Consider the following 16,481-nt stretch of genomic DNA (forward strand, 5'->3'; position numbering starts at 1 on the left):
CCAGCTCCTGTTTCTTGTGCTCATGCTCTGTCTGAATTATGTGGTAGGGGTGGCCTCACTTAGTGAAGCACTATATCCTCTCCCAGTTCTACTTTCATGATTTCTCTTGTTCTCTTTGCCTTCTCCTTCAGGAAGATAAGCATCAGACATTCAAGAGACCATAGACCTCATGTGGGCTTCCCTGTTGACTCAACAGTAAAGAATCTGCCTGCCAATGCAGGAGATGTGGGATCAATCCCTGGGTCGGGACTATCCCATGGAGAAGGAAATGGCAACCCCACTCCAGTTTTCTTGCCTGGAGAATCACAGGAACAGAGGAGCCTGGCAGGCTATAGTCCATAGGTTCACAAAAGCGCTGGACCCGATTTAGCTACTAAAAACAGCAGCAGACCCTATAGAACCAAACACAGTCTTTGAGATTTTAACACATAGACCTGATTTGGCCTTTGACTGCATGCGCCAGTCAGATGAGTCTGGTTGCACGACCTTAGAGCAGTTGGAGGGGCGGGCTCTCTGCCCAGTGAGTTGTTTCAGAGATTGCCAAGATCACCCCCCGCCTCCTTTAAGCTCCCTGCCTCTCCGTGTGCCTCAGGCAGCCGATCCACCAGGCACCGAGGGCCCTGCGGCCATAGCCCACCAGGTGCTTAGCTTGTGGTGACAGTAACGTTCAAGTCATCTCTCCAAAAGAACCAAGGAGGCAGTGAGCCCGCAGGGTCATCATCCACTACTGGCTCACTTCCTGCCCTTCTGTGTCTTCTCACACCACAAGAGTCAGCTCTCTTTAGAGCCCCCGTAGCCCTTTAGAATTGATAGCCAAAGAATCGATGCTTTTGACCTGTGGTGTTGGAGAAGAGTCTTGAGAGTCCCTTGGACTGCAAGGAGATCCAGCCAGTGCATCCTAAAGGAAATCAGTCCTGAATTTTCACTGGAAGGACTGATGCTGAAGCTGAAACTGCAATACTTTGGCCACCTGATGCGAAGAACTGATTCATTGGAAAAGACCCTGATACTGGGAAAGATTGAAGGAAGGCGGAGAAGGGGACGACAGAGGATAAGATGGCTGGATGGCATCACCAACTCAATGGACATGAGTTTGAGCAAGCTCTGGGAGTTGATGATGGACAGGGAGGCCTGGTGTGCTGCAGTCCAACGGGTCACAAAGAGTCAGACACGACTGAGTGACTGAACTAAACTGAACTGATAGCCCTTAGAGCAGGCACGTACTCTGCATTGCCATTATTTTTTACTTCTTTGTCTCCGTGTGTGTGTGTGTGTCACTCAGTCGTGTCTCTCCCTGCAGCTGGTGCTGCTGCTAAGTCATGTCAGACTGGGTACCTTCCTGTGCCAGACCCCACTAAGTCTGGGCATTCAAAGAGTAGGACTGGATCCTTATCTATACTGGGAGAACTCTTTGTCTCCTTAGATGCATACAAAGAGTTCTCCTAGTATAGATAGCGATCCAGTCCTACTCTTTGAACGCCCAGACTTCGTGGGGTCTGGCACAGGAAGGTACCCAGCCTGTGTTTGCCATAGGATTGAAGGGTGAGAAGTGGCGTGTGAGGCAGACAGAAACCTGAGCGTCCCTGCTTTCATTCCTGTCTGTGAGCCCTGTTCTCTCAGTTAATACATTCTTGTGGTAATAACTAAGTCATCTGGCTTATACCACTTTGTCAAGAACTACTGTGATGGAAGTCCAGACAAATAAATTATCTATTTGCTTCTCAAAATGCTTGGAAGCCATTTCCAGCCTGAGACTAAGTTTAACATTGTGTTATAAAATAGTAAAAAAGTTTTCTCAGAATGGAATGGTTGCTCATTCAGCCTCTGAGTCATTTATGACTGACTTTGGGACTCCATGGACTCTAGCACACCAGGAACCTGTGTCCTGCACTGTCTCCCAGAGTTTACTCAGATACCTGTACATTGAGTCAGTAATGTTATCTAACCATCTAATCCTCTGCTGCCCCTTTCTCCTGGTGCCTTCAATCTTTTCCAGCCTCAGGGTCTTTTCAAATGAGTCAGCTCTTCCCAACAGTAATGGAGCTTAAGCTTCAGCCATCAGTCCTTCCAATGAATATTCAGGACTGATTTCCTTTAGGATTGACTGGTTTGATCTCCTTGCTGTCCAAGGGACTCTCAAGAATCTTCTCCAACACCACAGTTTGAAAGCATGAATTTTTTTGGCTCTCAGCTTGCTTTGTGGTCTGACTCTCACATACATGACTAACGCAAAACCTATGCCTTTAACTATATGGACCTTTGTGACAAACTGATGTCTCTGGTTTTTAATACGCTTCCTAGATCTGTCATAGCTTTCTTTCTAAGGAGCAAGCCTGTTTTAATTTCATGGCTGCAGTCACTGTCCCTGGTGATTTTGGAGCCCAGGAAAATAAAATCTGTCACTACTTCCACTTTCTCCCCATCTGTTTGCCGTGAAGTGATAGGACTGGATGCTAGGAGCTTAGTTGTTTGAATGTTGAGTTTGAGTCAACTTTTTCACTCTCTTCTTTCACCCTCATCAGCTGTGATTTTTCCAGTAGTCATGTATGGATGTGAGAGTTGGACTGTAAAGAAGGTTGAGCACAAAGAATTTATGCTTTTGAACCGTGGTGCTGGAAAGACTCTTGAGAGTCCCTTGGACTGCAAGGAGATCAAAGGAGATCAAGGAGTCAATCTGAAAGGAAATCAACCCTGAAAATCCACTGAAAGGACTGATGCTGAAGCTGAAACTCCAGTACTTTGGCCACCTGATGCAAAGAGCGGACCCATTGGGAAAGATCCTTATGCTGGGAAAGACTGAGGGCAGGAGGAAAAGGGAGCAACAGAGGATAAGATGGCTGGATGGCATCATGGACACAGTGGACATGAGTTTAAGCAAACTCCTGAAGGTAGAAAAGGGCAGCGAAGCCTGGCATGCTGATGAGGTCACAAGACTCAGACACCTCTTAGTGACCGAACAACAACAATGAGACTTGGACAGTTTGATCCATCTCACACAAGTCAAATAACTGGACCTTTTTTATATTTCCTTGAAAATGCTGTGTTTAACCCAATCATACTCCTCGTCCCTGGTCCTTCTAATATCAGAAAGATGTTAAAATAATTGTACATTTAGGTTTCTTGTTATGGACATGACTAAATGACTAACACTTATGATGCTTCTGTGCTAAAAGGAATTGTCTGCTGGCTGACTGCTATCTATGAAGGGTTTCCTTGGTAGAGGAAAGAAGATAAAGGTGCATCATCAGACTCTTACACACCTCTACAGGAATAGTTCACAATGAGCTTGAAATGCTCCCAACAGTTGACCATGGTACAGTACTTGAGTAATACCAGTAGCTTTCCTCTAGCTTCAGAGAACCTTATGGAAAACGTGATAACTTTTTCATTTTGGGTAAAAAACATAGTGACGATGATGATGATAGGTAATACTTACTTGAAAGTTTGTGATCCTGTGCTGTCTTTAGTATTGAGCCTCAAGAAACAGATTTTGGAGAAATAGGTAAAGTTGGTTAATGAGAAAACCATCATTTTTTAAACAAGGCTAATGAAGACAGATTTTTAATTATGTCATATATATCCCTTTAATTGATATTTTTATGTATACATGTTTCACACTTATTAAACTACTTCCTATTGGAAACATGGCAAAATGTCAAGATCCCAAATGCTAGCCCCTTTAATAGTTTAGAAGTTTTAAACTAAGTTACCTACAAATTAGACATAAGCCCCTTGGAACCAGTCTCCGGAATGCAGCGTTTTAGGCAGATTAACTATGCCATTATCTGGATGAAGCAAGACGGATTAATGCCCATTGAATCCTTTTTATTCTTTTTGACTTGGCACTTTGATCAAAAGGTCATTGACCAGTCTCTATCCTTCACTCCCTTTGAACCTTGGCTCCCAATTCATCTCTAAGAAATCTTCCGTAATTAACTACTCAGCTCTGATCAGCCTTTGCCTTCTGCTCCCTCAGTATGGATCTGGCACCAAGGTTGTAGAATTCTGCTGCGAACATAAGTTCATTGATTGTCTGTGTCATGTGTGTGTGTGTCGTGTGTGTGTGTGTGTGATATGTGTGTGTGTTATGCACGTGGTTCTTCTGTGTTCTCAGGCACTGTTGGTACCTGGGCCGCGTGCAGTATCGTGCTGGGCTCTCTCACTGCCTTTTCCTGTGCTTCAGAAGCTAAAGGTGCATAGTAAGTAGCTGACAGAGAGTTAACTTCATCCTCCTCAGCTCCTTGACTGAAATCTACTGCCTTCTCATGGTTAAAAAAGGCTGAGTTTTTAAAACTGAGGGGTATGTTTTTCACTTAATCATCACGGTGACAACTGACCTTTTCCTTTATAGTATTGTGTTGAATTCATTCTCTTAGAAACGACTTATTATAATTGCATCTTACTTATTGCCTCGTCTAATAAAGTCTGGCATGTGGGATAGGGAGCCAGTGGCATATTATATTCCGTGAACAGTTAATGTAACGTTTAGATTAGGCACCTAGACTCTTTGATTTGCCTCCTGCCCTGTAATGATCCAGCTTTCTCCTTCATCTCTTGCATTTGTAGCGGTTAGAATGATGTCATGTTGCGTTTTCATCCTTTCCGTAGCTGCATGCTTATTTCTGAAAGTGTCGGACTGTACTTCTGTGTGCTCTTGGCTAGCCCACATAAATTATCAGACTGTTGAATGTAATGAACTGTTACATTCTCAGTTTTCAGCAGTAAACTGTGAGCCACAGCTCAATGTACAGTAACTTTTGTTATGTGATGGCTGCCAAGGGGTGCCTAGCTTTGTCCTTTTAGGCAGCTCTGTCCTTCTGTGTCGGAGACAGCAGACAGCACCTTTCTGAGACAAAGGAAATTTAATTTCCTTCCTGCCTAGATGAAGTCTCAAGGTTATGATTTTAAAAGACAAAAACAGAAGAAGGGAACCCCGGCACAGTGCAGCAAGATACAGTCATCCTTCATGGGTAAATCGAGCTACACAGTGCCTTCTTCTAGAATCTGGCGTTTGCTACTGATCCATGGGCAGCCTTCATCCTCATGTTCACAACACGGCTGCTAAACCTCCAAGTATTGCAGCTTTTCTTTCAAGCAGGAACAGTGGTGAAGAGAGAAAGCAAAAGGGCTTCCACTGGGTTTTCCTGCTATTAAAGAGCTTTCCCAGAAGCCCTACCCAGCCACTTATATTTACATCTGTTTGACCAGAATTAGCCTTAAGAGAGACTGGAAAATAGACATTTTTAGTTGATCCATTGTCATTCTGAACAAAACTGAGGTTCTGTTGGTGACAAAGGAGGGAGGAATGGGAAGAGGGTAAACAAGTAGCTTTATCTGCTTTAAAGATAATAAATGTTTACAAAAATGTCAAGTTAACCTAGACTGAATTTCAACTGAAACAACAGTTAGGAAACAGGCACCATTTGTCTGTAGCATGAATTTCATAATGTAAGTTACATTCTGCAGCATGTAAAGAAATGTTAATATTTCTTTACTACCCAAATAAATGTTAGTACACTTTGACTTACACAGGCCCAACTCAGAAATAGAAAAATAGACATAAGACATGTTTAATTCTGAAAGTAACCTACAAAAATATATGATGATTTTCCTACTGGAGAAGTATTTCCTCTTCTGAAGGCCCCCTAGTTTACGAAATGGGAGCGTAATAAGCAGTCATGGGACTATAGAAGCTGCCTCTCAACTTTCCTTCAGTTTTAAAAGACTGAGATAGAGAGACAAGCTGATCGCCTTCTGTAGAATGTGCAGAGCCATCGTGCTTGTGTTCTGGGTTTCCTTCTACCTTCCTGGTATGTGTTCAGGCAGAGCACTTAAGCATTTTCCAGGTGACTATATTTTATCTCTGTTGGGGATTTTCCTGTGTTGGTGTGGTTCAGTCTAATTTGACACCAAGAATGTAAAAGTTACCCCAAAATACAGTAGAAGGGTATCAACTGTTACGTTAATACCAGTTATTTTACTTTTTATTCAGCTTATGCACTAATTCAGAAAGCTTCTGAACATATGATTAGGCAGAGTGGGCAGCTGCCAATGTGATAAAATTTGGGAACTATAGGAAAGACCTCCCCTCTCAGAGATGCCATCTTAGTCACGTTGAGCAGGAAGGCTACTGCAGCTTGTAAGTTAAATATATACTCTCCAAAGAGAGGAGTTAATGTCAAGTTAATGTTTTATGTGACGTAAACATCTTGGAGCAAGAGTTCATCCATTTAATTATTATAAGAATGAGCATTTAGGGTAAAAGTGGAACCACCCAAAGCAGACAAATTCTGGTAAAAGTAAAGTCCACAACAGCATAGAAAAGTGGGACACTTCAGGGGACCCCAGCCCACCTTGAAGCAGAACTAGCCATGCCCAAAGAGAGATTCTCAAAGCAGGTAGAACGGAACCCAGACACACTCTGCTTGCTTTACACCCTTATAACTCCTGGAAGAAACATAGGAAGTGAGCTCCCTGGCATTAGTCTCGGCAGCTATTTTCTGAGGTTCATACCAAAATCAGAAATCATTATGGGGCAAGCTTCAGCAAAGCAAAGAAAATTAACAAAGAGAAAATCTTTGCAAATCGTATTGTTGGCTGATTCCTTGTGAACCCATGTACTGTAGCACGCCAGGCTTCTCTGTCCTTCACTATTTCCCAGAGTTTGCTCAAGCTCATGTCCATTGAGACAGGGATACCATTCAGCCGTCTCATCCTCTGTCACCTCCTTCTCTTCCTGCCCCCAATCTTTCCCAGCATTGAGGTCCTTTCCAGTGAGTCGGCTCTTTGCATCAGGTGGCCAAAGTATTGGAGCTTCAGCATCAGTCCTTCCAATGAAGTGAAGTGAAGTGAAGTCGCTCAGTTGTGTCCAACTCTTAGCGACCCCATGGACGGTAGCCTACCAGGATCCTCCATCCATGGGATTTTCCAGGCAAGAATACTGGAGTGGGTTACCATTTCATTCTCCAGGAGATCTTCTCAACCCAGGGATTGAACCCAGGTCTCCCGCAATGTAGGCAGACTCTTTACCATCTGAGGCACCAGGGAAACTGGCGGCTTCCAATGAATATACCTGTTAAGAGGCTAATATCCAAAATACATAAAGAATTTATATATCTCAGTATCAAAAATCAGTTCAGTTAAAAAATAGGAGAAGAGCTGAATAGACATTTTTCCAAAGACATAAACATGGCCAACAGGTACATGAGAAGATACTCAACATCACTAACCATCAGAAAAATGAAACTTAAAACCATAGTGAGATATCACCTTACACTTGTTAGAATGGTTATTCAGTTCAGTTCAGTCCAGTCACTCAGTCGTGTCCGACTCTTTGCGACCCCAGCACGCCAGGCCTCCCTGTCCATCACTAACTCCCAGAGTATCAAAAGACAAATGATGGTGAGGATGTGGAGAAAAAGGGAACCCTTGTGCACTGCTGATGTGAACCTCAACTGGTGCAGCCACTATGGAAAACAATCTGGAGTTTCCTCAAAACCTTAAAAATAGAACTACTATGTGATCCAACAGTTCCCACTCCTGAGTATTAGTGTGAACTAACTTGAAACACCAATTTAAAAAGGTATGTGCACCCCTACGTCCGTTGCAGCATTATTTACAATAGCCAAATAGCCAAGACACGGAAACAACCTAAATGCCATCCATGGATGAATAAATAAAGATTGGGTACATATACATGTATGAATTTGACTGTTATTCAGCCGTAAAAAAATAAAGGTATTGTTCTGTTCGCAACAACGTAAATGGACCTTAGGCATTATGCTAAAAGAAATAAGTCAGATAGTAAAAGATAAACACTGTATGGTCCCTTTTATATGTAGAACCAAAAACCAGACAAACAACGGAGCTCCAAATACAAAACAGATTTGTGGTGTCCTGAGGTGAGAGACACCCCACGTCCAAGGTAAGAGAAACCCAAGTAAGATGGTAGGCACTGAGAGAGACCATCAGAGGGCAGACAGACTGAAACCACGAAGCAGACTGCTAGCCCTCTTATTACACGGACGACAGCCTCAGTGAAACTAGGCCGTGCCATGTGGAGCCAGCAAGACGGACGGATCATGGTGGAGAGATCTGACAGAATGTGGTCCACTGGAGAAAGGAATGGCAAACCACTTCAGTATTCTTGCCTTGAGAACCCCATGAAGAGTATGAAAAGGCAAAAAGACAGGACACTGAAAGATGAACTCCCCAGGTCATTAGGTGCCCAGTATGCTACTGGAGATCAGTGGAGATATAAATTCAGAAAGAAAGAAGGGATGGAGCCAAAGAAAAACCACACCCAGCTGTGGATGTGACTGGTGATAGAAGCAAGGTCCGATGCTGTAAAGAGCAGTATTGCATAGGAACCTGGAATGTTAGGTGCAGGAATCAAGGCAAACTGGAGTGGTCAAGCAGGAGATGGCAAGAGTGAACATCGACATTCTAGGAATCAGCAAACTAAAATAGACTGGAATGAGGGAATTTAATTCAGATGGCCACTATATCTACTACTGTGGGCAGGAATCCCTCAGAAGAAATGGAGTAGCCATCATGGTCAACAAAAGAGTCCAAAATGCAGTACTTGGATGCAATCTCAAAAACAGAGTGATCTCTATCCGTTTCCAAGGCAAACCATTCAATATCACGGTTTCCAATCCTATGCCCCAAGTACTAATGCCGAAGAAGCTGAAGTTGAACAGTTCTATGAAGACTCATAAGACCTTTTAGAATGAACACCCAAAAAAGATGTCCTTTTCATTATATGGGACTGGAATGCAAAAGTAGAAAGAAACACCTGGAGTAACAGGAAAATTTGGCCTTGGAGTACAGAATGAAGCAGGGCAAAGGCTAATAGAGTTTTGCCAAGAGAACACGTTGATCATAGCAAACAACCTCTTCTAACAACACAAGAGAAGACACTACACATGGACATCACCAGCTGGCCAACTACAAAATCAGATTGATTATATTCTTTGCAGCCAAAGATGGAGAAGCTTTATACAGGCAGCAAAAACAAGATCAGGAGTGGACTGTGGCTCAGATGATGAATTCCTTATTGCCAAATTCAGACTTAAATTGAAGAAAGTGGGGAAAACCACTAGACCATTCAAGTATGACCTAAATCAAACTCCTTATGATTATACAGTAGAAGTGAGAAATAGATTTAAGGGAATAAATCTGATAGAGTGCCTGATGAACTATGGATGGAGATTCATGACATTGTACAGGAGACAGGGATCAAGACCATCCCCATGGGAAAGAAATGCAAAAAGCAAAATGGCTGTCTGAGGAGGCCTTACAAATAGCAGTGAAGTGATTTCAGCCATGAAACTGAAAGACACTTACTCCTTGGAAGGAAAGTTATGACCAACCTAGATAGCATATTCAAAAGCAGAGACACTACTTTGCCAACAAAGGTCCGCCTAGTCAAGGCTATGGTTTTTCCAGTAGTCGTGTGTGGATGTGAGAGTTGGTCTATGAAGAAAGCTGAGCACTGAAGAATTGATGCTTTTCAACTGTTGTTGGAGAAGACTCTTGAGAGTCCCTTGAACTGCCAGGAGATCCAACAAGTCCATTCTAAAGGAGATCAGCCCTGGGTGTTCTTTGGAAGGAATGATGTCAAAGCTGAAATTCCAGTACTTTGGCCACCTCATGCGAAGAGTTGTCTCACTGGAAAAGACTCTGATGCTGGGAGGGATTAGGGGCAGGAGGAGAAGGGGACGACTGAGGATGAGATGGCTGGATGGCATCACCGACTCGATGGATGTGAGTTTGAGTGAACTCTGGGAGTTGGTGATGGACAGGGAGGCCTGGCGTGCTGTGATTTATGGGGTCGCAAAGAGTGAAGACACGACTGAGCGACTGAACCAAACTGAACTGAAGACGAGTGAAAAGCAAAGGAGAAAAAGAAAGATATACCCATTTGAATGCAGAGTTCCAAAGAATAGCAAAGGAGAGATAAGAAAGCCTTTCTCAGCGATCATTGCAAAGAAATAGAAGAAAAACAATAGAATGGGAAAGACTAGAGATCTCTTCAAGAAAATTAAGAGATACCAAGGGAATATTTCATGCAAAGATGGGCTCAATAAAGGACAGAAATGGTAGGGACCTGATAGAAGCAGAAGATATTAAGAAGAGGTGGCAAGAATGCACAGGAGAACAGTACTGAAATATCTTCATGACCCAGTTAATCACGATAGTGTGATCACTCACCTAGCACGAGATCCTGGAATGTGAAGTCAAGTGGGCCTTAGGAAGCATCACTACGAACAAAGCTAGGGGAGGTGATGGAATTCCAGTTGGGGTATTCAAATCTTAAAAGGTGATGCTGTATAAGTGCTCCACTCAATATGTCAGCAATTTTGGAAAACTCAGCAGTGGCCACAGGACTAGAAACTGTCAGTTTTCATTCCAATCCCAAAGAAAGGAAATGCCAAAGAATGTTCAAACTATTGCTCAATTGCACTCAGCTCACATACTAGTAAAGTAATGCTCAAAATTCTCCAAGCCAGGCTTTAGCAATACATGAACCGTGAACTTCAGAAAAGGCAGAGAAACCAGAGATCAAATTCCAACATCTGTTGAATCATCAAGAAAGCAGGAGAGTTCAAGAAAAACATCTATTTCTGCTTCATTGACTATGCCAAAGCCTTTGACTGTGTGGATCACAATAAACTGTGGAAAATTCTGAAAGATAAAGGAACATTAGACCACCTGACCTGCCTCTTAAGAAACCTCTGTACAAGTCAGGAAGCAACAGTTAGAACTGGACATGGAACAGCAGACTGGTTCCAGATAGGAAAAGGAGTACTTCAAGGCTATATATTGTCCCCCTGCTTATTTAACTTCTATGCAGAGTACATCATGAGAAATGCTGGGCTGGATGAAGCACAAGCTGGAATCAAGATTGCTGGGATAAATATCAATAACCTCAGATATCCAGATGACACCTCCCTTATGACAAAATGAAGAAGAACTAAAGAGCCTCTTGATGAAAGTGAAAGAGGAGAGTGAAAAAGTTGGCTTAAAGCACAACATTCAGAAAACTAAGATCATGGCATCCAGTCCCATCACTTCATGGCCAGTAGATGGGGAAACAGTGAGAACAGTGTCAGACTTTGTTTTTCTGGGCTCCAAAATCACTGTGGATGGTAATTGCAGCCATGAAACTAAAAGACACTTACTGCTTGGAAGGAAAGTTATGACCAACCTAGACAGCATATTCAAAAGCAGAGACATTACTTTGCTGACAAAGCTCTGTCTAGTCCAGGCTGTAGTTTTTCCTGTAGTCATGTGTGGATATGAGAGTTGGACTATAAAGAAAGCTTTGCACCAAAGAATTGATGCTTTTGAACTATGGTGTTGGAGAAGACTCTTGAGAGTCCTTAGACTGCAAGGAGATCCAGCCAGTCCATCCTACAAGAGATCAGTCCTGGATGTTCATTGGAAGGACTGATGTTGAAGCTGAATCTCCAGTACTTTGGCCACCTGATTTGAAGAGCTGACTCATTGGAAAAGACCCTGATGCTGGCGTACATTGAGGGCAGGAGGAGAAGGGGATGACAGAGGATGAGATGATTGGATGGCATCACCGACTCAATGGACATGAGTTTGGGTAGGCTCCAGGAGTTGGTGATGGACAGAAAGGCCTGGCGTGCTGCAGTCCATAGGGTCACAAAGTGTCAGACATGACTGAGCAACTGAACTGAAGTGAACTGAGGTGAGATTCTGGTACAGAATGGGTCAGGGGAGTCAAAGGTGCAGACTTCCAGTTGTAAAATGAAAAAGGGTTGAATGCGGATGTACAGCATGGTGACTATAGTTAATAACCCTGTATTGCATATTTTAAAGTGGCTAGGAAAATCAGTCTTGAAATTTATTAGCACGGGAAAATTTTGTAACTGTGCTGGTGTTAACTGGACTTCCTGTGGAAATCATTTTGCTGTATATACAAATATTGTATCAGTATGTTTTATACAGGAAACTAATATGATGTTATGTCAATTATACCTCAATTAAAAATAGAAAGTAACAGTTATCTGTATATACTTGTTTCTTTATCAGACAGCCTTGTTGAAGATACATTCTTCTTGTATTCCCTTTCTTCTGTTTTCCTTTGTGCACTTTTTAGGGCTTCCTTTGATTTATCTCACTTTCAGCCACCTAAACCAAATAATAATTTTTACAAGAAACATACACAGTTTTTTCTCATGACCATGTATCTGATTCAAATTTAATCATACTCCCTCCTGGCTTGTATAGCCTCAGGATGAGATTACATCTGGTTGCTTACAGGTCATAACCCTAAGTGCTTTAGAACTGTGTTATATTGATATTTTGAAATGTGTTCCTAGAATCCAGCCAACAAAGATCCTGATATTATCATTGACAGAAGTATCAGGCTTTGAAAGTCTTTGGGGAGAGGTTGAATTCAACACATAAGACTTGGTGAGTGTAAGACTCTTTGCCAAGAGAACTCTATGTGGTCTCAGGTTCATCTCAGTAACAAATTATAGCAACAATGTAGAGAACTCTGTAAATGTAACGAAAGACACTCATGCACCAAGATCATAAAGGTTTTGGAAATTTTTTTCTCTTTTTTTCTTTCTCTCCCAACCCCAATCAAAGGAACAGGAAGACAGAAGGTGTTAAATAAGTCAAGTGTTTTACTTTTTGTTAAAAATATATTTGATCCCTTTATTTGGCTTTTTCTGAGCTAAGCTACTGCAGTATTTTTTAAAAGGAGTTTGTTGTTTTTCTGTAGGTACAAGCCAATTATGATGTGGCACGCTATGAAAATATGTTCTCTGTGCTCTGGGTTCTGGAGCAACTTCTTCAAAAGGAAAACAAAGAAGACAACTCTTCAAGAATGGGGCATGAGGATCAGGAAATCAAGAAATTTCTTCAGAAACATGATGAAACTGTTTTCAAACTCTCTGATGCATTTCCTTTATTTACTTTTTATTTGTGGAGACTGGGCATTCTCTTGAACTCAGTAGAAATAGGAACTGTTGGAAATGACTCACTTCCTTAGCAGTTTACCAAATAATCAGAAGCATACTAAAGTTGAATATATGAAGATCTTGTGCTTAAATGTTTTCAGGAATACTCTTAAATGATCATTTTAAATGGATCCCTAAAGACAATCATTAATTGAATTTAATAATCTTAAACTGTGTATAAAAAGATTATGAGTCATATTTCTTTACTAAAATCAGCCAGTTTCAGTTGAGAATGCCCCCCCCCCCAGTCCTATGGAACCGTATATTGCAATATGTTTACTCAATGCAATCTAGCTCTGTTATTCTCTAAAATGGACCATTAGTTGTCTTTCTTATTAAAAAATTGCATTTTAAAAGATTTTCATTTACTAGGTGCTAAAAGGTAACAGAAGATGTCTTATGTTTTGTTACTTTAATCAACAGAGCATTTAAAATAAGTGGTTATAAATAAGATTTTTTTCAACTTTTTTTCTTAGTTTCACTTACTCTATTGTCTTAGATAGGGTTCATGTAGAAACAGAAAAGTTGTTAGCATTTGCAAAGCTTTAATTTCATATAATTTCATATAATCAATATATTTGTCAAGTCCTTTTGAAAATACTAATCATTTAAAATGTTCCATTTGTTTTTCAACAAATGTTTGTTTTGAGTCTGCTGATTATATAAAATATTCCTGTTACTGTTAAAATGTAGTTATTATATGTAATTAAGACATTAAGGACATTTTCACAAATTCCAACGTCAGTCTAGAAATATACTTTATTAAAAGTATATTTATACTTATTTAAAGTATTGGTTGGATTTCTCAGAAAAGTTGTTAGCATTTGTAAAGCTTTAATTTCATATAATCAACATAATTTCACATAATCAACATATTTGTCAAGTCCTTTTGAAAATACTAATCATTTAAAATGTTCCATTTGTTTTTCAACAAATGTTTGTTTTGAGTCTGTTGATTATATAAAATATTCCTGTTACTGTTAAAATGTAGTTATTATATGTAATTAAGACATTAAGGACGTTTTCACAAATTCCAACATCTGTCTAGAAATATACTTTATATTTATTAACAGTATATTTATACTTATTTAAAGTATTGGTTGGATTTCTCAGTTACACACTTCCATTAAAATTATAACCAACTAACTTAATTAGCATACATTATATACTTTTGTGTAGTGCAATGTAGCAAATACAGCAAATACAAATTTGCTTTATTAATTATATATGATATCGTTTCATAAGTTAATTACCTTTCCTGAATGTCATTGGTATTTTACAAAATCATTATTATTACCTATTACATATTTGTGGAGTTATTCTATCTTTCTACAAAAGATAAAACCTTTTTTTGTAATACTGAAACAAAATCTTATCAGTCAACTTTGTTATATAACAAAGAACCACTAAGTCTTAATGGTATACAGCAATAAAAGTTGCTTTCTCAGATGTCTGTGGGTCACGTGGGGATCAGTTCATCTGCGCCTGCTGAAAACTCTCTGCCGTCAGCAGATCCCACTGGGTTAGACTCTGTGTTGTATACAGGGCTTTGTTTTCGTCCACATGTGCTTATTCTGGGTCCCAGGTGGAAGCAGAGAGAAGATCTGCTATGGTAGTGGCAGATAGGCGAGAGGGAAAGGGCTAGGCTGAGAAACTGTACACTTGTTACTTCCGCCCACATGTATGGACCAGGTACATCAAGGGGTCAAGCCCAGGGGAAAAGGACAGGTAAGTACCCTCTGCCTTAAGTAGGAATATTTGCAGTTACATGACAGTTGGCAGTGGATCCATGAGAAGGTGGAGAATTAGGGCAAATAATTTGTTCCACCTCACATACTAGTTGAACGTTAGAGGGATATTTTAGATCCTAAATTAGAAGGAATTTTTTTTAGTATTGAATTCCTGGGAGCAACTCTGAAGATCTGTATAAATCCCATGACATCACCCCATCCCCTTTCTTCCGTAATAATTAGAAGAGGTTGGTAAATACACCAGCAACAGCAGTGGCCCTTTTCCCACTGCAATCAGCCAACATGATTGTTACAGGGAAGAACAAAAATCTGAGTCCCTGTTGGGATGTTTCTCTTACTTTAACCTTTGCTTCCTTTTGCTTTTGTTCAGTAAAAGGATACTGTGTGTACATAATGGCCTGCCTCAATGAACCCTGCCCTTCTGTCTGAATATTAAACCAAAGTACCTTTGTTTCAGGAAACATCCTGACCCTGCCCACTTGTGGATGGCTACAGGAGGGAAGAAATTAACACATCCATTCCCTCTCTGAGTCTGGCCATTCCAGGAGATATTTCTAAGACTTGTGACCTTTTTACTTTGCTTCCTCACCCCACTCTCTCTCTGACTCTATAAAAGAACCTGACATCCAGACCCCAATAAGATGGTTATGCTGAGACATTAATCTGCCATCTTCTTGATCTGCCAGCTTTCCAAATAGTCATTATTCGTTTCCCCAACACTTCATCTCCAACTTATTGGCCTGTTTTGTGGCAAGCAGAGTGAGCTTAAAGTCAGTAACATAATGACCCTAAGAATAATTCCAGTAGTCTTCACAGCTTCATGGCCTGAAAATTAGCCTAAAAATGTAGACTTATTACAAAAGAAAAGATAAGATTTTGGAGTCATCATCAGTGTACAATATGGAGATACATTTGATTTCCATTCGGTATTGGGCTTCCCTGGTGGCTCAGTTGGTAAAGAATCTGCCTGCAATGTGGGAGACCTGTGTTCAGTCACTGGGTTGGGAAGAGCCCTGGAGAAGGGAATGGTGACCCACTCCAGTATTCTTGCCTGGAGAATTCCATGCGCAGAGGAGCCTGGTGGGTTACATTCCATGGGGTCAAAAAGAATTGGACATGACTGAGTGACTAACACTTTTCACTTTTATGTAAAAACAACTTCAGTCATTTCTACAATACTTCAGTTCAGTTCAGTCACTCAGTCGTGTTCGACTCTTTGCGACCCCATGAATCACAGCATGCCAGGCCTCCCTGTCCATCACCATCTCCCAGAGTTCACTCAGACTCACGTCCATCAAGTCCGTGATGCCATCCAGCCATCTCATCCTCGGTCGTCCCCTTCTCCTCCTGCCCCCAATCCCTCCCAGCATCAGAGTCTTTTCCAATGAGTCAACTCTTCACATGAGGGGGCCAAAGTACTGGAGCTTCAGCTTCAGCATCATTCCTTCCAAAGAAATCCCAGGGCTGATCTCCTTCAGAATGGACTGGTTGGATCTCCTTGCAGTCCAAGGGACTCTCAAGAGTCTTCTCCAACACCACAGTTCAAAAGCATCAATTCTTTGGCGCTCAGCCTTCTTCACAGTCCAACTCTCACATCCATACATGACCACAGGAAAAACCATACCCTTGACTAGATGGACCTTAGTTGGCAAAGTAATGTCTCTGCTTTTGAATATGCTATCTAGGTTGATCATAACTTTTCTTCCAAGGAGTAAACGTCTTTTGA

General features: G+C 41.2%; 1 protein-coding gene across 1 annotated transcript in view; it reads left to right on the forward strand.

The window, feature by feature from the left end:
- MEI4 (meiotic double-stranded break formation protein 4) overlaps positions 1-13,036 on the forward strand; it is a 198,538-nt gene extending 185,502 nt beyond the window's left edge. Inside the window, exon 5 of the mRNA XM_052646102.1 lies at positions 12,767-13,036. Coding sequence (XP_052502062.1) covers positions 12,767-13,036 — 270 coding nt within the window. The remainder of the gene's footprint in view (positions 1-12,766) is intronic.
- Positions 13,037-16,481: the final 3,445 nt, after the last annotated feature.

The sequence above is a fragment of the Budorcas taxicolor genome, chromosome 9, assembly GCF_023091745.1.
Source record: "Budorcas taxicolor isolate Tak-1 chromosome 9, Takin1.1, whole genome shotgun sequence".
Classification (NCBI taxonomy): Eukaryota; Metazoa; Chordata; class Mammalia; order Artiodactyla; family Bovidae; genus Budorcas; species Budorcas taxicolor.